General features: G+C 42.9%; 1 protein-coding gene across 21 annotated transcripts in view; it reads right to left on the bottom strand.

Moving 5' to 3' along the window:
* The window catches only part of CELF2 (CUGBP, Elav-like family member 2), a 554,598-nt gene that overhangs the window by 308,082 nt on the left and 220,187 nt on the right, over positions 1-26,329 (bottom strand). For 6 of the 21 annotated variants that reach the window (XM_018056974.1, XM_018056995.1, XM_018056971.1 and 3 more), the window contains exon 1: positions 11,006-12,144. The exons of 3 other annotated variants lie outside the window; for them this stretch is intronic. In XM_018056974.1, the coding sequence (XP_017912463.1) occupies positions 11,006-11,157 (152 nt within the window). In that variant the 5' untranslated portion in view covers positions 11,158-12,144. 12 more of the 21 variants (XM_018056987.1, XM_018056986.1, XM_018056979.1 and 9 more) reach the window with 7 other exon arrangements.

The raw sequence follows: 26,329 nt of genomic DNA, 5'->3' as shown, positions 1-26,329 counted from the left end.
CTACAGGAGGAGACCAGGAGACAGGAAGACATCATTCAAGGAAAAGGATCTAAAATACCATCTTAAAATTTAATGAGCCCAAGTCTGGCTATGAACTTCTTTGTGAAAAGGCACGAAAATGAAGCCCCTTCAGCATAAAAACATTGAATTTTCGATCCTAGTATGGAAGCTGAACAACTATTCTGTTCCATGAAGCTCAAAAACAAATTTTTTTCAAAAGCTGTCCACAAGTGATGTCAAAATGTCAGAGAAATCAGCTGAAATGAAATGCATTCTCTGAGGAGTGAGTCAGCGCCATCATCTGTGACCCCTGGAAGTCTTCAGTCCTGTTTGAGTCTATAAATGTCAGGCAAATGGGCTGGGGGAACTTGATTTCTACGATCATGACAGACAGAATCATAAACAATCTCACAGAGAAAACAAACCACCGATTTCTTTAATTATTAAGACTTAAAATTCACACACTGCCCGTACCCCATTTTTAAAGCACTATCACTATTAAAGGAACTTCTGCTGATGGAAAGGGGGCATGCATCATTTAAACTGAGGTCTCTTTCAAACAGATTTATTTAAAAATCTGACCTTAAGTAGAAGGCCACATGAATCTGGCAGAAAAGTTGAGAATAAACTAAAATGATATTTTAGTCTAAATGCAGCCTAAACTTGATTTACATATATCTTTAGGAGGGGAAATTAAAAAATATGGGTCTAATAATTTGCCAACAAGTTGGCTCTGAGGCATTCATTCCAATGGAGGAATTAAAATTTAACCAAAAACTGAAATTTGTACTCATCTGTCATTTTGAGAACCACATGATTACATATTTATTAGCACTTCATTTTAAATCATCAGCTGATTTTAAAGCGTCACTCTCGGGATCTGAACATAATATACAATCTGCAGTTCATAAAACAGACTGCTCATAAAACTCCATGGGTAACAATGTGAACATGTACATCTCAAATATGTTCACAAGGTATTTCAACCACATAAGTGGAATTGTACTTCTATAAAACTAGTTGGATTAATCCCTTTCCATCACGGTTTGGAACAAACGGGAAGAGTGAAGCTGCTGAAAATCCCCCGTACGTTCCCCCTCATTCTTCTTAACAGTCCTTTCAGAAGAGTCTGAAGCTTACAGTAAATGAAAAAGACATTCCCAGGAGGAGATGGGGGGTTTCCATCCCTTCACATCTAGATTCAGAGCATGAGAATATTGGATGGCACAATTAAACACTGATGATGCTAGAGGGGAATAATTATTTTACAATTACCTGCGAGCATCACATTTACCGCGCTAATTAGTTTTTGTTTCCCACCAAGGTTTTTCCAGGAATGTGCAGCTCTGTTTCCCTTCAAGTTCAGCAAGAGCTTTTTCTTGAGGAAAAATAAAAATGTATTTTCTGCACCGCTACACAAGTAGCACAGAGCGGAGGCTGGCTTCCTTATATCACCTGCTCCACCCAGATAGTGGAAATACACACAGAAGGGCACGAGGACAGGGAGGGGCTAATGAGCTGGAAATCACTTGGACTTTACAAAGCCTCTCTTCTGCAGTTTTGTAGAACAAATATGACACTGAGAAATAGCTAACTCTTCATCACAGCCTAATCTGCCAACGCAAAGCAAAAACCGAAGCCTCCTCTGAAAGAAAACTAAAAAACTTCCGGTATTAATACTCTAAATGGGAAATAAAGATTTTTTAAGTTTGGAGGTTCAGCATGGGAAGTGAAAAAGACATCAGTGACTGATTTCTCACTGGGCTCCTTGCCACGTACTGAAAATCCCAAGGTTTCCCAGTGAAATGCAAATCAGGCAAGAGATTCTGATAGTATTGACAACTGTGAGGTCTGTCTACAATTTACTACAGTGACATCAGACCCCCATCATACATGGCTGTATATAAAAGCCTCAATGAGAAGAGAGTGGGTGCTGAACTTGTAAGAAACAAAGCTATGAGAAAGGAGTAAGGAGGAGTGAAAAATCTGGGGATTTACGTAAAAGAGGGAAGGAGACTGCAGTTTTTTATCAGAAGGCAAATATGCTATTATGATAGTGTTGGGGGGGAGGGGCCGCTGGGATGGAAAACATTCTTAATGAGGCTATGAAATCTTAATCACTGGGTTCATATCTGAAAATCCTATCTTCTTTTCATCTTATCTTGCAAGGTTCTTATTCCTCCCAGCTGACCACATCTCATCAACAGATGCCAGAGTAATCTCAATCCAGCAAATTACAATTAAACAGCAACACTCAGTTAAAATAATACCTCTAACCCAGATCAAAGATAACATTAGTGTTCTAAATGCCAACATGGGAGGAATTTTTGGTTTCAGGAAGCAGTTGATACTGAGATAGGCACTCAGAAATCCCACCTGAAAATACTTCTTTAAAAAATTTCCTTAAAGTACCATACACACCATCCTTCTTTTAGCATCTTCACGTTTTAATTTCTTCTTATGTCTATTAAGGAATTGGGTGACAAATCTCAGCACTGTATTTTATTATTATTGGTAATGGCATTTTCCAAAAAAACTTTAAAAGCCATCTGAAAAAAAAAAAAAAAAAGAACTCAAGGCTTTTGACTTTCATCTTGCTGGTACTTGGTAAACAAAAAGAAAAGTTTTAAATTAAAATATATTTTCTTTAGTTCATGAGCTCATGGAATAACTGTGAATTTGAATCAAACAAGAGTGATCAATTCACTGATTTGAATCAAATTAGACAGTCAATCCTAAATAAGTGATAGGCATGTATCTCCTATAACTCTCCACCATTCCCAACAAAAATTCTGTCCTCTCTTCTCTCTGTATCAACACATAAACATGTGTTTATATAATACACACATACACATATATACATATACACACACAAGCGAACCACAGCTTCACCACTTACTGCCTGTATAGCATGAACAAGAATATAATCTATTCAAACATCATCTGTGAAATGGGTGCAACACCCACCACCCTTATAGCTACTATGAAAGCCTAAGTACAGTGTCCTGGTACACAGCAGGCATTCAATGAATGACTCCTGCATTTGTCCTTTTAGTGGGGAGGGGGAAGCAGTAATACCACTGCCTTCTTGGACTGGTCCCATTGCTCCTCTAATGGTTTCTTTATCTATAAAATAATGAGGTCTGGTGTAACAGCTTTAACAGTGATGTCCCTAGAACTGCCTTCCAGTTTAATTAGACCATACAGACATCTTTCAGGTTATCCCGACTTGGAGGCACTCAACAAAAAAAAGGTTAATGCACCAAGTTGACTCAGGGTAACTTTTTCTCTTTGTCAGTAAGATTACTCACCAAATGTGGTGGGGGGAGGGGGGGAGCAGATTTCATTTTAATTTACAGGTGGCTTCTCCTCAGCATCTTACTCTTAACATCACAAATCTGAACTAATACTTTAAAGGTGCACTCATAGATTTTTCCACCTCTAATTTCTCAGTTCCAAGATAGCATCTCTTAGATTTTGTTTAAAATTTGTTTAAAAATTCAAACACATTAAAAAAAAAAAACCTAATGCATACATACGATCAGTCAAAAGGTGAAACAAAGAAAAAAAATCCCCATCTCCAACTATAATCCAAAACCAATTGCCCCAGTTTAAAAAAGGATTTAAAATGTCAGCTCTGGTGTTGTTTTCATTATGCTCTGTTGCAAATGACATTCTATAGTAACACAAGAACAACAAAAGTTTGATAGTTAAGATCATTTAAAGATCTATTTCCATGTACAGTTTTGATGTCGAACATTGAAAACCCCAGGACCTTGAAGCCCATGTCACAACAATTCTATACCCACTACAGAGCCTTAAACAATCCGGCTTTTTAAACACCTGATGGCTCATGGGGCCATCAATCGTAATCATTTACCTCACAAGCTATCTGTCCATCTGCCTTAAGGACTCACACATATTACATCTTGCAAACTTATCTAATAGATTCTTGTGGGAAAACGCCATTGAAAATATGTGTGATTTTAGAAAAATCAACACCAGAAAAGCCCTGTGTCTTACATAAGTTCCTTTTAGGAACAGGCCAGTATCTAGCTGACGGCATTTCAAGTCCAAATGGCAACAGACCGTAAAAGACAAGGGGTCCAGAAAACAATAAACCCGTACCTCTACCCTCTCAACTGTCTGCATGTGGCAGTAAGATACACTTGGAGGTGAATTTCAAGCATTTTCAACTTGTCATAGTCCTTCCCACGCACCCCTATTCCCCAAAGACCGACTCTAATGTGAGTTAATTACAAACTCTTAAGGAAAATATGCTACAGTACTCTTAGGGCTTAAGGAGACATAGAATCGATATTTTGGAAACAATAATCTTATTTACAAATCCTCTATTTTTTTAAGCTTCAATTAAGCTAGAGTTGAAAAAGACTTTGAAAACAACTTGAGTTAATAACACATGAAGAGAAATGAGTTGAATTCATATTAGGATCTTCAGAGCTGACTCCATCCTTAAGACAAAAACGCTCTATTCAGAGTAGTTTGCGCCAGTCACATTCATCCACTAAATGAAAACGATAAATTAAATTTTCATAATTAATAATTTAACTGAAAAGAGAGAGCATCTTTCAGAGGCCATTAACACTTTACACTCAGAGAGTATTCTTAGCAGGTGACCATCAATTGCACAATTATGACCAAGAAAATCTTTGGTTCGGCCTTGACATGCTAAGGAGCAGAGGAGAAAACACACAGAACTTTCAAATTAGCTACCTGTGTAAACTTGTGTTGAAGCCCTATAAAGGTAGCTATTTTAGGGGTGGAGGGGTGAGAAGCCAGCGATCTCTCAAAACAAATATCATGGGAACGGTACTAATCACGATTAACTTCACAGAGAAAACTGCCAAAGAGAAATTCAATATTTTAATTTACATTATCTGATTATCTTAGTTGAACAATGAACCTGACCACGTGCAAAAGCAAGTTAACATTCTTAATATCGACAAGAAGGACAATTCACATTTAACAGATTTTCATCCCTCTCCTCACCTTTTCTTTTTCCCCTCCTAAATCCTAGGGGCTCAAATAATTGGCCACTGCGGAGCTTCTCAAGAATCTCTCAGCTCATAACATTTAACATCCTAGAAAAAGAATCTAGCACCGTAGGGGAAAGTTAGTTGCCAGGGAAATGGATCATAAAGCTCGGAATGGCCTGAAAATTGCAACGGATACAGCAAAGTGCCAGAAAGAATATGAATGTTATCTAGGGGTGCGTACAATAGGAAACATTTTATACGTACTCTTACCAAGGAGAGCAGTCCCTTTTTCGCTCGATTAATTGTAGCTTAGATTCACTATCACATTTCTTGACTGATAAGAGACAACTGTGTATATTCCAAGCCTGAAATGGACACAGACCTTTCATCCCCACTCCTGGCAACCTTCGAGGCTGTCTTTTCAAACATGCCTGAAATACAAGCAGATCCTATTGCCTCCAGAGTGCCCCAGCTGATAAGAGTAACTTTCCTATCAAGACTAACGAGACCGGAGAAAAATGAGGCATACTTTCCTTTCCTAAGGAATCCGAGCTCTCGACTTCTCCCAATAAACTCTCTACTCTAGTTTGACGACGTGTAAAACAACCACAATCACATTAATTATTAAATTATAGGCTGCATATCAGACAAACCACCGTGATTATGTAAAAATTACCTCTAATTTCTGCAGAGTACACCTGGCTATTTTAATGTTTTGTGATTATCTCCTCCTCCCCTTTTTTTCCTCCCCCCGCCCCCACCCCAGGAAAAGGATTTTTGCAAAGGGTAAGACAAGAGGAGCGGACAATTTGGCAAGAAGAGATCTGTAAACGGGCCACGAGAGCTCCAGCAGCCCCGAATTTCAAATGACACGAGCGTGCACGCGCCCACCCCACCCTGGGACGCCGCGCCCCGCTCGCCGATCCCCGCGGGCCGGACCCCACGCCCAGACCCCGGGACCCCGCGTCCGGCTCTCTGGTCCCCGCTCTCCGCCCCACCCCGGGCTCCGCCGCTCCTCCGGACGCGCTCCCACCTCTCCCCGCATCCAGCGCCGGCTCCGAACCCCAGGGCGCGGCCGAACCGGAGCCGCCCCCCGCGTCCCCAGGGCGCAGGAGCGCCGCCGCCCGCCCTCTCCCTCCGCGGAGCTCCGGACCAGCGTCCCGGAGGCGGCCGGGCGGCCACACTCACATTCTGTCTGGAACTAGCAGGCGGCCCTCGACCATCATGTCCGGGAGGAAATCCAGCTTGAAGGCAGAAGTCATGTTCGCGGCGCGCGCTCTGCGCTCGGGCGCGGGGGGCGGCGGTGCGCGCGGCCGAGCGGCGGCGGGCGGCGCAGACGGGCAGGGACAGGTGCGCGCGGCCTCCCCGCGGCGGCCGCCCGAGCCGGCACTTGTCACATTCTCTCCACGCCGCTCTCCGCCAATCCCTGCCGACACCCAGCGCCCGGGCCGCGGGCCGCCGAGCGCCAGGTGCGGCGAGCGGGGGCGGAGCGCCGCGCCCGCCGCGCAGCCGCTTAACCCCTGCGGGCCCGCGCGCCCGGCCCCCGCGGGGAGGAGGGCGCGGCGGGACCGCCCCCTGGACAGATCGCCGCCCGGCCTGCGGTCCTTGGCGTCCAGACTTGCACACCCGTCCCCCGCGCCGGCTGTGTCCGGTCCCGTTTCCAGGCGCCTGGCACGAGGCCCGAATGACCGCTTGTCGTGGGTTGAATGCCACCGTATTGCCCAAGCCCCGTGCACGCCACGAGCGCACCCGAACTCCCCAACGGAAGCCACGAGAGACGAATCATCACCGGGGTTAGTTTAAATGCTCGTCGGTGGGCTGTGCTCGCCCGTGTATGAACTCACGACAATAACTGAAATAGCATTCGTGGTTGAGCCAAAGTAAATATCAGAGAAACGGCCCAAGTTGACATTTGGGGACTTTTCAGTGCTTCAAAGAGAAAGATGCACGAATCCCTGCACGATTATATTTCCTTTTGTATCATCTTGAAAACATTGAGACGTATACGGGACTGAAACTAAGAGTGATAAATCACCTTTTCTTTTAAAACGATACATCACGAATTGGTCATTTCCAAGTATTTAACACAATGATTAAAAACCAAGGGTGGCTTCATGAAAGAGTGCTGGGTCTGTAATGGCCATGAAGCTTAAATACTCGTTTAAGATCTGTGACCAATTTACTAATAGGAATTGGGAAACAGGACAGAACTCTCACGAAGACAAGAAGGGAGTTCAATTTTCCCAAGTGATCTGTGAAAATTTTTAAAAGATAAGTATAAGGTGATGTTCTAATTTGGCAGCCTCGTGACTTTTGTTGCTACATTTTTTTTGATGAAACTGAAATTTTCACAAGGTCAGAAGCCTGTAAAACTTCTGTGTAGCCTATTTCACATTCTAAAGTAACCTCATAAATTGCATACTAGAAGTTCCATAGCTTGCCTCTTTGGGTAATAACTTTGAATTTTATTTTGAAATGTTTCACACCTAGGGGTGTAGTCAGCCAGCAGCGGGTTAAATAGGTCACGTGGCATTGTATCACGTGGCATTGTATCACGTGGCTTTAAATGTATCTGACACCATTATAGGAGAAAAAAACTGTTTTTCTCACCGATTTCTTGTATTATAGTGAGATAGGATCATCTTTAGAGGTTATGAAGGAATATGGATATTTATATACCAATATGAAATCCACACATCAATTGTAAATCCTGCCTTGAGCAATTTGAAATAACAGGCCTGGTGTACTCAGTTAGGTCCATACATACTTAATTGACTTGATTTTCTTCTTCAGCTGAGCAATATATTTGGCTTTTGACCGAAAGGGTTCTAAGATAGGTGGAGGGCTAGGACCAACCTTCCTCTTAAATATTGCCTTTCTGTGGAACCAGGTCTAGATTCATTGCTAAGTCGCTTCAGTCGTGTCCGACTCTGTGTGACCCCATAGACAGCAGCCCACCAGGCTCCGCCGTCCCTGGGATTCTCCAGGCAAGAACACTGGAGTGGGTTGCCATTTCCTTCTCCAATGCATGAAAGTGAAAAGTGAAAGTGAAGTCGCTCAGTCATGTCCGACTTAGTGGCCCCATGGACTGAAGCCTTCCAGGCTCCTCCATCCATGGGATTTTCCAGGCAAGAGTACTGGAGTGGGGTGCCATTGCTAGATTCATAAAGAACTGAAAAACAGGTGCAGTAAATGAATTCTTATACCCAAATGCCCCAACTTTTCCTAATAAGTTACATTTTCTCCCTATCCTCATTACTGCAGACTGTCTTTGAAATTGTAAGAATTTTGTTGGTCTTTCAATAACCTTGATAAAATTAGCCAGATAAATGAGACAAACCTCGACAGTTCCTGATTTTGAAGATATGATTTATATAACTCCCAAATGTAGATAAGCAGCTGACTCTATAATAAAATTATCTGAAGAACGAACGAACAGAACCGGCCTCCAGAACACAACTGCATTCATCAAAAAGGAAAATGTTTTCCAGGCTGCTATGGAATGAAGCTCCATGCACATCTACATCCTAGAAGGTGGAAAAAGCTTCATTAACACGTGCACTTCTGAAATATTTATTTTCTCTTTAATTGCATGTGAATTAGTTGGGAGACGCTGTAGGGGAAGGCCTCTTACTGACTTAAGCCTTCTCAGCAGTTTGTTAAATTCTAGGCTCCAATCCCTTGAGGCAATAGTGGATTCAAAGCAGCTTTTAATCATACTATAAGGAGGGTGAGGAAGTATGTAAGTAGGTCATAGAGAAAGAACCACGAGTGCATAGGTTACTGCCTTATTTAACAACTACAGTGTGTCCCAGAGTTTTCAAAGCACATTTGCTTTGGCCATGTAAAGTCAGAAGCAAACCCGGGGTCAGATATAAAAGAAGACTGGCTCATACATGAAATACAGTGACAACTCGAACGAAGGAAAGCTTCGGATGTAGCTGAGCTGAAATAGTTTGGTTGCCAAATACATAAATAATAGAGTGACTGCATGGGCTCTTAATGTAGGTGCTGGAGAGAAACACATACATCCACCCCATTGGGGTGTGTTTCTATGATCACAGCACCTCCACAATAGCTGTTTTAAAAAAATACAAAAATTCAAAAGCTCTTGAGCTTAAAAACAAAAACAAAACAAAACATCCAAACAAATACCACTCGATGAAAAGCTTCAATCTATCATTTCTCTGCTTCGGCAGAAGAAAAAAAAAAAAAAAACCTAAAACAACTCGACGCCCACCCCCCCCCCCCCACCGCCCCGCCGCCTTTTTAATTTTCACTCTGTGACGAGCCGTCAGGTATTATGATTTGGTAGTTGGAATTATTTTGCAGAAAGCTTGACTTAGCCGCTGCTAAACACACGGGGTTCAGAGACGCTATTTTATTGCCAAGGTTCTTACCAACAGCAGTGAAAGTGGGTGAGGCCATGGTGAGCACCCCCTCCTGGGCCCAACCTGGTGGGTGACACCTCTGTGTGCTGACCACCCTGGGGACCAGGCAGTGGGGAACCACGCAATTTCCTCACCATTTTTGCTTCACTGTAGAAAAACCTTAAGCTGGTCCCTAAGCCCATCCCCCTACCTTCCCTAATTGTCTATTTTTTTTAATCAACTTGCTATTCATTTCCCAAACAAAAGGCAATTCAAGAATTGGAAGCACTTCAAGGGAAAGTTTCTGAATGACCTCATTTTATATGAGGCCTCCCAAGGCAATCGGGCGCACGGCGCTGTTTCAGCACTGCCCCGCTTCGCTGCGGCGCCCCCCCCCCCCCCCCCCCCCGCCCCCAGCCTCATCTCAGACTGAGTTTTCTCCCATGGTCATTGTTTGAGCGCTGAATTATCACGGGCAGTAAAACACACACACACACACACACACACACACACACACCCCCTCAACAGAGTGCTAATGAATGCATCTTTACGTGGAGTACACACTGCTCCAGTGCAAAGTATTCGATTTCCGTCACCCGCCTTCATCAATGCACCAGGATAGAGTCCCTGACCATAAACATTCTAACATTTTTGCACAAAGTTTATACCGTAACTTAAGAGACCAGGGCCCGATAGTGATAGATGCTTATAACCCAACAGCTAGTCTTCTTCTCCTGCAGAAATCCCTGTATATTTTATGACAAATTTCCATGTTTTAATTATTCCCACATATAACATCATGGGTCACAGCCTCTGTAAAGCAGCAGACAGTCGGCCACGCAACTATAGATGTATGCATCCTGTTCCATCTCCTCAACAGGCACCTTCACTAAAGGGTTTTTCTCCCCTCACTTCTGGCTCTTTATTACAAACTAGAATCCAAAACATCTTTCCCCATCACCTTTTCAAAGTCAAATTTTATTAACATAGCTGTTCCAGTTTAAAAAAAGCCCAGTGTGCTGAGATTCATTTGGAGCAAGAAAGGCCCTAGAAGGGACGCGGGGAATGGGATTCCCATCACTGGGGGTTTTCCAGCCAACAAATGTGAAATCCACATGAATTTTAAGTACCTGGGAAAGTTTCTCCATGGCCATGTGTTTGTTCTTGGCTTACCCCAGTTTCATCAGCAACTTGCAAAAATAAACAACGGTGTCTTTTTCCATGTGCTTAAAAACCCCCAGATAGATCCTAAGTGATGCATTATATTTTCTTAGCTCCATAATAAAGGTACCCCTTAAATACTTCCATCACCAGTCATAAGTTTAAGTGATCTTATTATCCGCTGCCCCCCGCCCCCATTTTGAAAGGTTCTGGAATAGTGACTTTATCACATTCCTAAATGGACTTCAGTAAAGTCACACTACAGTAAAGATGACATTGTGATCAAACTCTTATTTTACATTTTTTTTTTCAACGGGAATTTTCAGCCGTTGCTCTACCTCGAGAGCAGCTGCTACTGGCTTTTTGCAATCTTGTGTTTTTCTGAATCTGTTTTCCACAGAGCCGAAGACAGAATGGTGAACTTCCCTCCCATCTGAAGAGACCCTCCAACGGAAGATGGGTTGTTTGTGTACGTACCTTCGCACTTGGAAATGAGGTGCCCCTCTAGGGTTTCCAGAAGCTTCCGCTCCAAGGGGATGAAATGCTAACGCTGTGGACCTGGCAGGCCTCGCGCCCAGCCAGCTCATCACTTCCCTCTCGGCCTTACATTTCCCTTTTCCTTTCTTCATTATCCTTGCCGCGGCCTTCCTTCTCTCCCTCCCCCCTCAGCTTTCTCTTTCTCTCTCCCGCTTTCTCTCTCCAAGGGAAGCCAGACAATGCCAGACAGCCTTCCTCCACAGCTGCGGCGCTGAGGAGGCAGGTGACCACCAAAGTGACCAGTCTTGGGGGCTCATCTGTCGGGGAGTCAAGTTTGCCTGGACCAAGGCTGCGTTCTCAGCTAGGAACAGCTGTCTCTGGGGTGCCCCCTCTCCACACATCGTCATGGGGCTGAGGGGGGAGGATGTAAGACAGTGTCCCGCAGAGTGAATAAACAGGATTTGAAAACTGGGGAGGAGAGGAAGGCTGGCCTGGTGATGTGTACATGGAGGCACTCAGAAAACACAGCCTCCGAAGGAATGTCCCAGCGGCCTCTCAAAGATGCTGAGATTTGTCAAGACTGTATCGGGTACCTTTATCTGGTGCCAGCCTGGCGGCAGGAACAAAATTTATAGCTATCAGGATGGGGTTTTCAGTTCCCTGGCAATCGGCCCTTGAACCACCCCCTCCCCCAAATATTTTCCCCAATCGGTCAGAAGTTCTCATTTTACTGTTACATGCTATAAATTTCAAAGAGAGAAACTGCTGTCTGACAAAACACAACAGCTGAGGGGCGACAGCTGGGTGGATATGGCAGTAGGCATAACATTAGGTCCAGAGAGAAAGCTCCAACAGGTGGGGGTGGATGAATAGAGAAAGGAAGTTTTAAGCTTTCCTGGAGGGATTGAGGGAGTAGTCTGAAGCTGATCTTGGCAAGAATCAAAATCTGGAACTGAGAGGGACTCTCCAGAGGTCTGAGAGCCCCACTGGCCTCAGTGTCTCTCCTTTTTCTGAACAAATACATCCTGAAGAAGAGGAAGGATTAAAGAGACCAAATGCTTGGATCGCATGTAAAACAAAACACATTTACCCACATGATGATGGATTCTCCATCGAAGAGCTTTTCCTTCCAAGGATCAGAAGTCATCTGATACGGTGCATGCAGATCCCACTCTCTAAGACAAATGCTACTTGCAAATGGAGTGAAATAGATGATAAGACTTAAGAACCAAACCTGTTGGATTCTGCATCTGATTCTGTCAGTGCAGACTGACACTGGGAACCCGTCACTGAATTTTCTGATTGATCATCTAGATCTTTGCATGTGCTTGGCCATCATTTCCTCCTAGGGATGGATGGCTGAAAAAATCAAAATCTACCATGATCCTCAGATGAGAGCTACAATGTGTTAACCTAATTATTACAACAGCAATTATATAACCAATCTATTAAAGTGACATGTAGGTTGAAAATACATTAAGGTTTTGAGCACAGGAAATTTATTTTTTCTCTATAATATAGTTCAAATCTCGAACTATTTTTAGCTTTATGATAGAGGTTTTTGAAAATCCCAAATGACTTTTTCTTTAAATTTGCTTGTGATGCTAATTCCTATGAAGTCCATTAGGGGAAAATAATTCTTTTTTTCTTCCTCTTAAAAGAACTACCCAAAGCCGTCATGAAAAAGCGGTGTAGTGATCTACCCAAGCTGAGTGGAAATGTGTTATCTTGTCTTATCTCTATGGATGAGTGTAAACCTTTATGTGACCTAATCAGTTAGTCTCTCAACACTCCCTGGTGGAGGCTAACAACTGCATTTGCACCATATCATAGGAATATGGTGAAGTGAGAGCCCAGGAGCAATGTGAATGACCCTCTGGTCTGAGGAAGAAAGGGGATGAAGTGAAGGAGTTTTGTTTGGCTTTGTTTTAATAACAAAGACGAATCCAAGGTGGTCCAAGGACAACTTCCTCCTGCTCCCTCCTCTGTCCTTCAAGACCCCCTCCCCTGCAATACACACTGCTTGATACCTTCGTGCCCATTGTTCCCGCTCTGTTTCAAGACTGTTGTGAACTTCCTAACTGCTGAGATTATGTCACATAGTGTATCTGTTGCTTGGTTGGTTCTGATTACAGTATGACAGATTTTGGTCCCTGATGTAGGTTTAAAGACACATTTTAATTTCATCATGCTTCAGATTGCCCTATTATTCCTTCCAACATGTGTTCCCATTACACAGATTAAAGGATGAGAAAAGTGAGGCATAGGTGCTTTAATTCAAAGACCTCAAGGGAGTTGTAAGAACTCAGAAGCAAAAATGGCTATGGTTTTCCCTTTCTTACTGTACAGCTTCCCTGGTATGATACTAAGTATGGACAAATTGAAGTGCATTGTGAAAATGTGGCACCAGAGGAAAATATGACTTTCAAGGGTCAAATATCCAACAGTTGTACTTTCAAGTTGGCCATGGAGGAGTTTGCCTGAGTCCTCACTTAGAATCCCTTCCACCATGGGTTATGTGTCTAGGGGCATTACTTTCCCCCTCTTAGTGTGAAAGTGTTAGTCACTCAGTCGTGTCTGACTCTTCGAGACCCCATGGACTGCAGCATGCCAGGCTCCTCTGTCCATGGAATTCTCCAGGCAAGAATACTGGAGTGGGTAGCCATTCCCTTCTCCAGGGGATCTTCCCAACTCCAGGATCGAATATGGGTCTCTCTCCTGGTCTCGGTTTTTTTCATCTTTGAAATGGAAATAACATACCTACCATTATCTCTTAGATATCTGGGACGATTAAATTATATAAAATAAAAGAGATTCCCTAGTGTAGCATCAGGTACAAAGTCAATAAGGTTGGGATTTATTCTTAATTCCAATTATAATACTCCCACCTCCCAGTCTTTATTTAAACCTGGAACTGGCAGATGGGTAAGAAAAGAGAACGGCAGTCCTAATCCTTTTGTCCTTGTAGCATTAAAGTTTTCACTGATACTTCTAAGGCCAGCAGCCCTAACCCAGGGTGGGAAGAAGGGTACAGTTTATACAGGACAGGCATTGAACAGCCGGCAGCTGGTGACAAGAGCTCCATCCCTTTCGATCAAATCAGTTTCCAAAGAGAAAGTCAAAATGAACCCTAATTGCCACCACCAGGAATTTTCACCATCCATCACCAGCTCAGTGCATTTTCACTCACAGAGATGCTTGCTAAGTCATCTCTGAATGAATGGGGAAGCCATGTCACAGAACCCGAAAGAGCTGAGGTCCCAGACCAAAAAAGCAAGGCGTGACGATGACGACACCTGCAAGCGCCTGTACCGCTGAGATGGGCAGTTTTGCAGGAGGGATGACGAGCGTCTGATTCGTTCCTGCAGCAGGTACCATGGTGCCCCTTCGCATCAGTTCACACACCAGCTGGGAGCCAGCAATGCCATCCATAAGTTTCAACACAGTTTTTACCGATTGCAGCTGCAAGCCTTCTCAGCCAGGGATTTGAAAAGCCACGGCTATCGATAACTTCAAACCTCATGCTCTTCGTGTTCATGACAACAAAGTTTGCTGAACTGAATGATTATGGAGGAAAATTCTGGTTTTTGTTGTTCTCCGAGGGCACACTGGCATATCCTGCTTCCTAAACGGCAGTGACTCATCACGACCCTAGGCAGCCAATCATGGGCGGGTCACCATGGAAGGGGGTGAGGGAGCAGCCGAGCTGTCCTGGTAACACATGCCACTCTGGGCTGCTGCCACCCTCCCCCACAGATGCCGTTCCCCATTAGCTATGACGGTCTTGACATACCAGAAAATGTGCTGGGATAAGTCACAGTCAGAGGAAAGCTCTGGATCAAATAACCATACCTGCACAGGACAACCCCTGATGGCACTGCATGAAGCAGAAGGCTGCATCTGGGGACAAAGGGTCCTTCATCTGGAATCAGGGTTAACCGGCGCATTTCTGAGTGGAGTGGAGGATCAGACACACACATACACACACACACGCACACACACACGCACACACACATGAACACACGCACACACATGCACACACGCACACACATGCACATGCACACACGCACACACACGGGCGCGTGCATGCGCGCACACACACACGCACACAGTCTGTCTCTCCCTCTTACATCTAGCTTCCATCTCAGCCTGACCTCTGGAGATGAGTACCGTGGGATCAGAAAGGTGTTTCAGCTCCAGGACACTTCATTTCAATTCTTAATGGGCTACAGCCATGAAACCTCACATACACGTTCCTTCCTCCGACACCCTCTTCCCCATGTCAGTTAAATGAAATGCCACGGATCTTAATCCTCTCCAAAAACCACTGCCTCATCTTTCCTACAGAATAAAAGTCACTGCGAGTTCAGAAAAATTCCCAAAGCCAGTAATAACCAAGAAGGAAGCAATCAATAGTGTGATGAAAGGAGAACCCACCTCCCCACCCTCAACATATCCCCCAGGAATTACCAAAATGTAGAAAGAAATTCAATGAAGGCTAATCAAGATGATCTAAGACATTACTGCCACAGAGTGAAATATACTTTTTACTGTTGGAAGAACGGCAGATAAATGCTGTGGGAGCCGCAGGAGATGATTCTTAACAAACTGCTTTCTGTTAATGACTTTTATAGAAATCTCTACACAAGAGACTGAGTCTGATATTTCTGGTTTTCTCACTGTTATGATTATACCAAATCGAGGTATGTTTTTCGTGGACAGATTCTGACCCCCTAAACACGGGGAGATCCTTCCCAGGTACCACGCTTGCTTTTGGATTTTACCTTCTTTTCATCAACCTAGGTATTTCCAGGGCTGCGAGCAATGAACTTTCTATCAGCCACATTTTCACTTAATTAACCACCCTGATTACAATAATTAGTATTGATTCACTCTTCCAATGACTTCCTAGGTATTCCAGCACAATCTGCACTTGCTCTAAAGTTCTAGATATGAATATTAATCAAAGGCCTTTCTTTGTTTTTCAGCCCCAAAGGGATATTATGCAATAGTATGCACTCATATTTTGAAAAGGAAAAACTGTGAGGTTTCATTTTCACAAATGAAAGAACTCTTCGGACGTTGAGGTTACGTATCTTGCAGCCTCTGGTCTGCTGAACACAGCTGCGTATTCCCGAGGCTCCTGTGTGCAAGGACTCGGGTGCAACTGTGACTCTATTGAAAGAAGCCATTTTCCCAGTTTGACTCATCTGTTCCTTTTCTGCAAGTCTGGGCTTAGGATTAAAATTCATTTTGACATTTGTTTAGGTCACCTTGGAAGGGAATCATCCCAACATAGAAGTTGATGGCAGGATACAGATTGCATAGCTTGTTACTGTTGTGGAAATAGATGTAGACAAGTTGGCCAACTTCCGGCCATCTCCCACTCCCCCATCAGGCTAGAGGACAAGATAGCTATGTGTTGGATGCTGGAATGGGGGCCTCAGAATTCTGGAAGCTGGTAATGATTGGGTCAAAGCATGAGTGGGTAGCGGGTTCCCTTGTTCTTGGACCTAATATGATCACCCAGGGATTAAGGTGAATAGATCACAGATGAATGATTATAATTTAGTCAGAAATTTAACGTGGAGTTTTCTAAGGTATTTTTTTATTTCAGCGTGCTTCTGACAGGCAGCTGGGAAACACAGGACACTACTTTTTTTTCTCCCAAATCACAAAAAAATTGCTTTGTGACCTTTGTTTTAGAAAAAAAAAATTTCCTATGAAAGCAGAATCTAGGTGTGCTGGTAACAGTGGGCCAGTTTCAGATAGAAAGGTTCGCCAATTACCTTTTATAAGCTCATCCAAAAGCAATTATTGGCTAACCCAATGGAATGAGCCGTTCATATCCCTTTGGAAGTAAGAGAACATAATCATAAAATCCACTTTACTTACAATGGATAACTTTAAAAATATAATTATTCGACAGATACGTTATGGGTTCAGCCAGGCTCTGAAAATATTATCAATAGGAAATTTATGTTTGAGAAGGCAATTTATTGAGCTTGCAACATGAATTTTTCACAATTTTGTATTAAATATAACATTTCAGCCTAAGTTTGAAAAATTGAATGCATGTCCAAACTCTGAAAAATAGATAATGTTTCATAGCTGGTTTATAAGGGCTACATCTTGCTCCTTATTTACTGGGAACATCACTAATCTGAACACAATATAATCCAAGAAGAAATATTTGTAATTAAATATATATATCTTTTAAAATTTGCCCTTTTAAATAATTTCCCTTCTGTTTCTAAGAATTAGGTTCTAAATCTCAATGAATTTACGAATATTTTTCAATCTACTGCTCTGGCACAAACAGCTAATTAAAGCAAAACATTAAAATGTTAGAAAGGACATATTCCTTATGGAAACAAATGTCAGTGACATAATTTTCATGTATATCAATTACCATTTAATCTTCTAGGATCAGTTCCTTTATATCTAGTGTGAGAATAAAAATCTTTTTAATGTTGGAGAAGTTTGAAACTGATTTTTCTATTTTCTCTTTTTGAAGTCTCACTGTTTTCACCTGAAAACCAGTGCCTATGTTATACAAGGAAAGATTTTTGAAGATGTGAGACATGTTTGCCCTGCATAGAAATGCATTTTATAAGCACATAATCACATATCAAAAATCAATATATTCTGTAGAGACCTTTAACTTAATGATTTAAGAGGCTGGCAAGTCATAGTTTGTGACCAAAATTAGAAGGGCAAAAGTTCTCACTTGTCCTTGAATTTCTAAACGGTTTATCTACCTGGATGCCAAAAGAGGAAGCAGACACCAGAAATCATAATTTACTTAAACATTAGAAATATTCCTCTTAACTTTGCTTTAGTGCTATGTTCCGTAAGTCCACCAAACAGGCATATTTTAAATCCCCAAGCATTAAATACTGTAGAGGCATGTCTGATAACAAGGTATTTGCTAGAATGATAATGGTATTACAAGCGTTCTCAATCAATGAGTTTCTTTCTGTAGTTTAACAGAGAGGTAAGTAATAAATCTCTAACTTAATCCAACCAACATAGCTGCAAAATGCAAAAAGCCCTACGAACGGCAGATATTAAATTTTTTAAATGCACAAAACCACAAACAAGCAGTCCTAAAAGCTCTTCAATCTGGATAGTCTATACAAACAAGATTAAAACAGATAAAAAGGGTGTTGAGAAAGAAGAAGAAGAAGAAAAAAAAAAAACCCAGACATGCATTAAGCTAGTTTGACAGCTCCATTGTTCAACGGGTCCCATTGTCAGACCCATAGATGTATTCAGTGCTACAATGTCTGCTAGCAAATAAACAAAAGACTACATTTTTCAAAGCAGGATGCCAATTCTATCATAATTCTTTCTCTGCTTCCCAAAAGGTGGCTCATTCTTGGTAAGCGGTAGGACCCTTACACAGATGCAGGAAACAAATATTTGCTTTCAATACAGAGGGACCCAGGACGCCATGCATGAATAGAGGTCTTTAAACAGGTACACATTTTGGCAAACAGGATAAAGTGATCCAAACCTGGTAACACAGAAGGACTATTTAGGTAGGCTAAGTCCAGATTAGAGCGGTATCTGGAACGCAAGTCTAATATGGAGTCTCCTTAGCTCCTTTCTCGCTGAGTATTCCATGCAGAGTGCATAATAATGAAAGAGGCTTAGACATTGCAAAGGAAAAGACAAACCCAGAGCCAGATTCGGAGCCTTTAAAATTATCCACTGGCCGCGCACAAATAGCAGCAAGCAAATACATGATATGCTTGCAAAAGGCAACTCCTGCAAATATAACTCGTCCACAGGAGTCCTTCTCCTTTCTCTCGCTTGCTCTCTCTTTCTCCCAATCTTTTGGTCTCGATTTCGTTTCCCTCTTTCCCCCCTCTCTCTCTCTAGATTCTTTTTTATTTTTTTCTTCTAAGATAAGGAAGCTGCTTGATTCTGACCGTGATGACAGTCTCAGCCAGCTCTGAAAACTAGCAAGGCATACATTAAAACAAAGAACACAGCAACATACCTTAAAAGCAGCTCTTCATTTCTCATAGTAACAGCGGATTTGGGACAGCGCATGCTTTCTGCACAGATACACTGATAGTCTCAACAAAAGCCAGTTCAGAAGTGCGCTCCAACATCAATGCCACAGTAGCTGTTCACTAATGCGCGCTCCCCCCTCTCTCTCTCCCTCTCTCTCTCTCCCTCCCTCCCTCTCTTTCTCTCTCTCTTTCTTCACTCTCTTCTCTAGTCAAATTCTGAATGGTAGAGCAAAGGGGCTCCTGCAGATCCACTAAGTAGAAATAATCCTCTCTGACAAGTTATGTTGTCTAAGCATATTTTTACATTAATACACCGTGCTGCCTATAGGGGTCTTGCTTGCATTCGCTCGAGCCTGGCTGGTGTGAGTTCTCCTAATTACCATCTTCAGAAATTGGAAAGAAAAATAAGTCACTCATTTACCTCTTTGTCTTATACATTTCATAGCAAAACCAAATACATGTTTTCTCTTTGCCATCCACTGTCAGCAAGCCTCGGAGATGACTCACAGAAGATGTGGGTGGGTCAGGGTGCTAAAAAGGAATTTTTGCTTCTCTTTTTTGGGACGCTGAATTCACAGCTGGATTCATCTCTTCCTCGCCCCTTGTCCTCAGAAAGAGTGACAAGGTCAAGACCCTTAGCCCCACTCTGGATTGAGGTTGGGGAGGACAGAGGTTGCAGAAACTTGGAAAGATTTTAACTCTGTGAGCACCAGAGTTCTTGGGGGTCAGGGCATAATCCACCTGCAGCGGGACTTCTAAAAGAGGTAGGCAATGCAAAGATTGTTTGGTCATACTGAAATCCTAATAGACAGTGGAGCATCTGCCTCGAAAGACCAATTAGAATGCTCTTTTCCAAAACAAGAAAAAAACTCCTGCTTCCGTACTTCATTATCCTCACTGGGCTTAGCATATACAGTTAGCCAAGGAAATACACACTGTACTTCTGTTTATTGGAATTATAAGAATTCCAGGCATATTAACCAAGTAAAACAGTAAGTTAAACACACACAGGAAAGACAAGATGCTGTGGATGGAATAGTCAGTTGTCCAAAACTGCAAATGAAGGCTTTGATCCAGGAGGTGTGTGCTGATCGGAAGCCAAGAATGCGCTCAGCTTGGATGGAGCGACACAGAACACAGCCTGAAACAGAGCTGGCTCACAGAACACTGGTTTCCCCACTCCCGGGATCCAACACGTCACCTGTTCTCACCAGCATAATCGTGCACCTCCGTAATAATCTGGACTCAAAATATTTGGGGGAACAATAGTGGAGTGGGGAAAATCATGGTGCGCCCCATTATCCTCTCTTTTGGAGCTCTGGAATGCACCCCAATATCTTCTTTAAAAGAGTTTTTAAAAAGTGGACCATTTTTTTAAGTCTTTACTGAACCTGTTATAATAGTGCTTCTGTCTTTTATGTATTTTGTTTTACCGGGGGGACAGGGAGCATGTGGGATCTTAGTTCCCCCACTAGCGACTGAGCCTGTACCCCCTGCACTGGAAGGGGGCGTCTTAACCACTGGACCACCAGGGAAGGACCACACCCCCAGCATCTTCCTCGATCTCTGACCTCTGAACTTAGTCTTGGCCCACAGATAAGGAGATGAAGATGTTCTAGAGGGTGTGGACGGTGCTTTCAGAGTTACTGCCCAGTAATCACGCTTCGTTTATCAATAGGGCTGATAATAACAAGCAGCAGCGACTGAAAGCAGTCCCCATTCCCATTTCTAGATGGCAAGAAGTTCCCGTGATGAAGCACTGGGATCAGAGAATGAAGCCACGGCTCTGTCCTTAAAACAAGCGTATTTTCACTTTGCCTTCCTTCATCGTCATGTCTGAGAGTGAATATATAAAAATGAAGGACCTTGCCAGGGAGACGTACTAGGTACAACCTAAGGTACTCTTTTGGAGCAAGATCAACATCACATAAATGATTTGGAACCAGAGACCCTGCAGAGAGAGGGTTTTGAGCTATCTCCCTAGTCACCTGTGTTGAGAGCAGAGGCAGGGCTCAGCTCCCCTCTCTAGAGCTCTCTTTGCCCTGTAGATAAACAGGGGCAACAAACGCTCATTTTATATTTTTAATTAATTTATTTTGATTGATTGTTAAATTAACAATTTATTAGTAATAAATACTATATTTATTGTTTGTTATCTATATCACTAATATCACCCAGCTGTGCTGGGTCTTTGTTGCTGCACGCAGGTTTTCTCTAGTTTCAGCGAGTGGAAGCTACTCTTTGTTGCAGCAAACGGGCTCCTCATTGTGGTGGCTTCTCCTGTTGAGGAGCACAGGCTCTGAGCGGGCGGGCTTCCGTAGCTGTGGTACATGGGCTCAGTTGCCCTGCAGCATGTGGAATCGTCCCTGACCAGGGATCGAACCCCTGTCCCCTTCACTGGCAGGCAGATTCTTAACCCTTGGACCACCAGGAAGTCCTGCTCAGTTATTTCAAGGCCCTGGAAGTGTGTATAATGAAACGATGTGTTCTGTTAGTGCAAATATTAACAATAAGTGGAATGAGTGGCTTGACACAGGCCATGGTTTTGTGCATCAGAGCAAAGTAAAAATACACTGTTCTGACACAAAATGCTATTTTAATACTTCCATCCAGTTTCTGACAGGGCTAAACTCCAAGGCAAGTACTAACACGTAGCACTAATGCATTTGCTAATCCATAAATAGATTCTTAGCACTGGAAGCCAGGGCTGCTGTGCATGGGGCTATTCCTCTAGTGAAATGAATTATGGATCCGGAGTAGCAAGGACTGGGATGGAATCAAACCGTTAAATATTTTATATTCCCTCCACTTCCATTTGAGTCTAGGGACCTAAATAATGAGAAAGCTATTGAGGTAAGAGTTTAGTGCTTATCCAAACACCACTAAGGTGACAAATTGGGGGTCTTACACTCGCCAGTTGCCTGTGCTGAACTTGGGGACAGAAATATGAGTGAATATAAGACAGGTGTATCCTACTGCATAGGAATTCTCTGACTCCAAATCCACATTGGATCAATCTTTGTATTCTTAATCCACCCAATAGAATAAACTCCCTTTAGCTGATTCTTAATAAGAGTTTGTGAAATAAAGGCATGATAACACTTGAGAAGACTTTTATGTTCCATTATTCCTTTATGTGCTCGCATGCTCACTCTCTTAGTCATGTCTGACTCTTTGCAACCCCATGGACTATAGCCCACCAGGCTCCTCCTTCCATGGAATTTTCCAGGCGAGAATACTGGAGTGGTAGCCATTTCTTTCTCCAGGGGCTCTTCCTGACCAAGTGATGGAACCTGAGTCCCCTGCGTCTCTTGGATTGGCAGGTGGATTCTCTACCACTGTGCCATCTGTAGTTGTCTTAACAATTATGGGGTGGGGCACCACTTCTTCCTCTAATTCAAGCATTCCACCGGCACAGCTCACAACCCTGAGAAGGCCTTCCCTGACACTTTGCGTGTTTCCCTGTTGAATCCCTACAACACTGCGGGGTGTGCACAGCTGGTCCTGTTACCTGTTCTGCTGAAAAAGTTCAGGCACAGAAACAGTGCCCACAGAAGGTGGATAATGACAGAGCATGGGAGCCCTGTCTAGGCCCCTGTTCTTTCTACTGGGTTGCAGTGCGACTCAGCAGCGCCACTGTGCCCAGGGCTGACAGATGCAACCAGGAAGGCAAGCCTTTTGAGTGGTATTGTAATGAAGAACTTCACACTTTTCCAATGTGATACTAATAACCTTAGAGCAGCGGTCTAACCTTCTTGGCACCAGGGACCAGTTTCATGAAAGACAATTTTTCCATGGACTGGGGGTGGGAGTGGGGTGGGGGAATGGTTTCCAGATGATTCAAATGCATTTCATTTATTGTGCAGTTTATTTCTATCATTATTACATCTGCTCCACCTCAGATCACCAGACATTAGATCCTCAAGGTTACCTATCTTAGAGGACAGATAGTAAATGAATAAAAAATTGATTCGAAGGTTGTGTCTGAGCTACTAGTATTTGTCAGTTTCTTTCAAAACTTTATTTCAAATACAGTTTGAGTTGAAACTAGACAGCCTAAGCACTTTTGGAGACCAATTTTTTGAGGTCATCTCCTATAGGAATTAATTTTTAACAACCCTGATGATTATTAAATTTGGTTTGTAGGGGAAAGTTTTTAAGAGGATAAGGATTATAGCAGTAATTAGCAAAGAACAAAAACAAAAACTACTTCAATGCTCTCTGTATCCAAGAAGTTTGTTATTAACTGTAGAAATTAATTGTTGAGCTAATAATGCAAGCTTGGTGAGGGGAAAACTGGAGAGGTATAGCAATTGAGAAGTATGGAGCTGAGCTGAGAATCAGCTAGATTTCGTGACCTTTCTAGATATGAGCTTCCTAAAAAAAATGTTTAAAGCTGTATTATATGTGTTTCTTTATATTGTAGGTAATTTCTGGGATTAAAAAGCCAAATTTCCAAATCCAACAAAAAATGAATTCAACTTTTTTCTGCCTTCTGTGCCTTGTCTTTGCATTTTGATATGTATATTGCAAAAGTAATGGAAAATACCATTTCAATAGAAGGGTACAATATGAAGTATTTGAGATGTAGGACCTGGCTGAATAAAATCCTTTGATAAAACAGATGGGACACTAGGGACTTCCCTGGTGGTCCAGTGGTTAAGAATCCTCCTTTCAAAGCAGGGGATGTGGGTTCAATCCCTGATTGAGGAACTAAGATCCCACACGCCATGGAGCAACTAAGCCCATGTGTTGCAACTACTGAGCCTCCATGCCACAACTAGAGAGAGTCCATGCCCCAGAATGGAAGATCCACATGGTGCAATGAAGGTCCTGTGTGCCACAACTAAGACCCAATAACAACCAGACATAAATAAGTGAATATTAAAAAAAATAAAAGGACGGGACTCTAAATAACATCTAATCTGCTCCTTAGATTCCCGTCAAAAAAGAACCATCTTGGAATGTGGAGGCACTGAAGATATTTAATCTATTTAGTTGCTAGTTTCAGATACTGCCATAGGCCATTCAGGCTGCTAAGGCAAAATACCACAGACCTGGGGCCTTAAAGAAGAAAATGTTTATTTCTCATGGCTCTGGAGGCTGGGAAGTCCTAGAGCAAGGCACCAGCTTGGTCAAGTTCTGATGAAGGTCCTCCTCCTGGTTCATAGTGGGCACCTCCTTGCTTTGTCCTCACGTGGTGGAAGGGATGAGGGGTCTCTGTGGGGTTTCCTTTATGAGAACACTAATCCCATGCATGAAGATTCTACCCTCATGACTTAATTCAGAGACCTCACCTCCTAATGCATTGGGAATTGAGCTTTCAACATATGAAATTCACTGGGGTGGTGGTGGGGGTTGTCACAAACATTCAGACCATAGCAGACATCAAGAATTGCCAGGCTGAACTAAGAAACATACCACATTGTTGTGAAAGGTGGAAAGAACACACGAAGTCTGTGAAGCGAATACGAAGTGACAACCAAGGTCTACAAGAAATAGATTTGCTGCGAAGGCCATGCATGACCCCTAGGAGGTGCTCAGTAAAGTGTTTAGTGCCTGTGTGAGGAGGTGGGTTTCCATCTAGAGCTGATGTCAAACAGAAGACACAAAGTTCCCCTGACCAGGTCTAAGCTTCTGAGGAAGGGTCTCCGTGGACAGAATGAGACAAAGCGGTGAAATCTGGCAGGAGCCAGATTGAATGGAACACGGGAACAATCCTGTGCTTGCAGACCCCATGCTCCCTCCTGCCTTGAGAGGAAAGACCTCCAAAGCCCCAAGGATACAAGGATCACAGATCACTACCTGACACATAAAATTGACAGCCTTAGCAAAGAAAGGATTTGATGGTAATCTGAAGATCTATGTAACTGGAGTTCCTCTCACTTGAGGACTCAAAAAGCACCTCCAAGTCATGATTAAGAAGTAGCTGTCCCTGTGAGCAACCCAGGGGCCCTATGTTCCACATGGATATTCCTTCTCCAAGTTGTGGGATGACGTACTCATTTTGCAAAATGGAGATGTTTTGCTAGAAGTGGGGCCGGGGGATGAGTAATTAGTAAGAATAATTATAAAGCCCCTTCAAAAGATCAAGTGTCATATTTATCAATGAGTAGGTGTAAATAATAAACCACTAAGTACTTAGAGCTCCAAGAAACCACTTGAAAATACTCCCTAGATAAATTTAAGGTTTTATTATTATAAAGAGTAATAATAACTTGCTTTCTATAGACAAGCAGGGCTGTGGAAAGACACCACGAAGTGAGTTTGGAGATCTATTTCCATGTAGGTAGGTCTGTGAAAGACAAAGAGAAGAAAGTCGAAGATTTCCCATGAAAATGGTTACCATAAGTAACCCTGCTGATAAAATAACTAACTTTGGCTTGTGAACTCATTGTTTAGTTGCTAAGTCATGTCCAACTCTTTTATGATCCATGGACTTTAGTCCACCAGGCTCCTCTGTCCATGGGATTTCCTAGGCCAGAATACTGGAGTGGGTTACAACTTCCTTCTCCAGGAGATCTTCCAGACCCAGGGATCAAACCAGTGTCTCCTGCATTGACAGGTGGGTTCTTTAATAGTGAGCCACCAGGGCTTGTGAACTCATATGACATCATAAATAACACATTCACAATTGAGTGGTTATTTTTGGCCTAAAGTTTTGCCAAGGGCCACCCCTGGTCATATGAGAAATTTGAGAAAACCACAGGTGAATACATGTAAGTTAGACATTAATATTTGCATGGAAAATGGGCCACTTTTATTATTGTGGTTACAGTTGGATGGCATCATCAACTCAATGGACATGGGTTTGAGCAAACTCTGGGAGATAGTGAAGTACGGGGAAGCCTGGCATGCTGTAACCCACTGGGTCACAAAGAGTCAGACGGGACTTAGCAACTAAACCACCACAACAAAGACAGACACATGCACACACTATCATATTCTGCTCAGGCTGGCGCATCCCAGAAATTCTGTAACGTGACTACTGTCCCATCTGAGTTCAGAGTCCCAAACAATAGCAAGGAGAGATAAGAAAGCCTTCCTTAGCAATCAATGCAAAGAAATAGAAGAAAACAATAGAATGGGAAGGTCTAGAGATCTCTGCAAGAAAATTAGAGATACCGAGGAAACATTTCATGCAAAGATGGGCACAATAAAGGACAGAAATGGTATGGACCTAAGAGAAGCAGAAGATAGTAAGAAGAAATGGCAAGAACACACAGAAGAACTAAACAAAAAAGATCTTCACGACCCAGATAATCACGATGGTGTGATCACCAACCTGGAGCCAGACATC

Source organism: Capra hircus, chromosome 13, assembly GCF_001704415.2.
Source record: "Capra hircus breed San Clemente chromosome 13, ASM170441v1, whole genome shotgun sequence".
Taxonomy (NCBI): domain Eukaryota; kingdom Metazoa; phylum Chordata; class Mammalia; order Artiodactyla; family Bovidae; genus Capra; species Capra hircus.
This window is presented reverse-complemented; position numbering and strand designations above follow the sequence as displayed.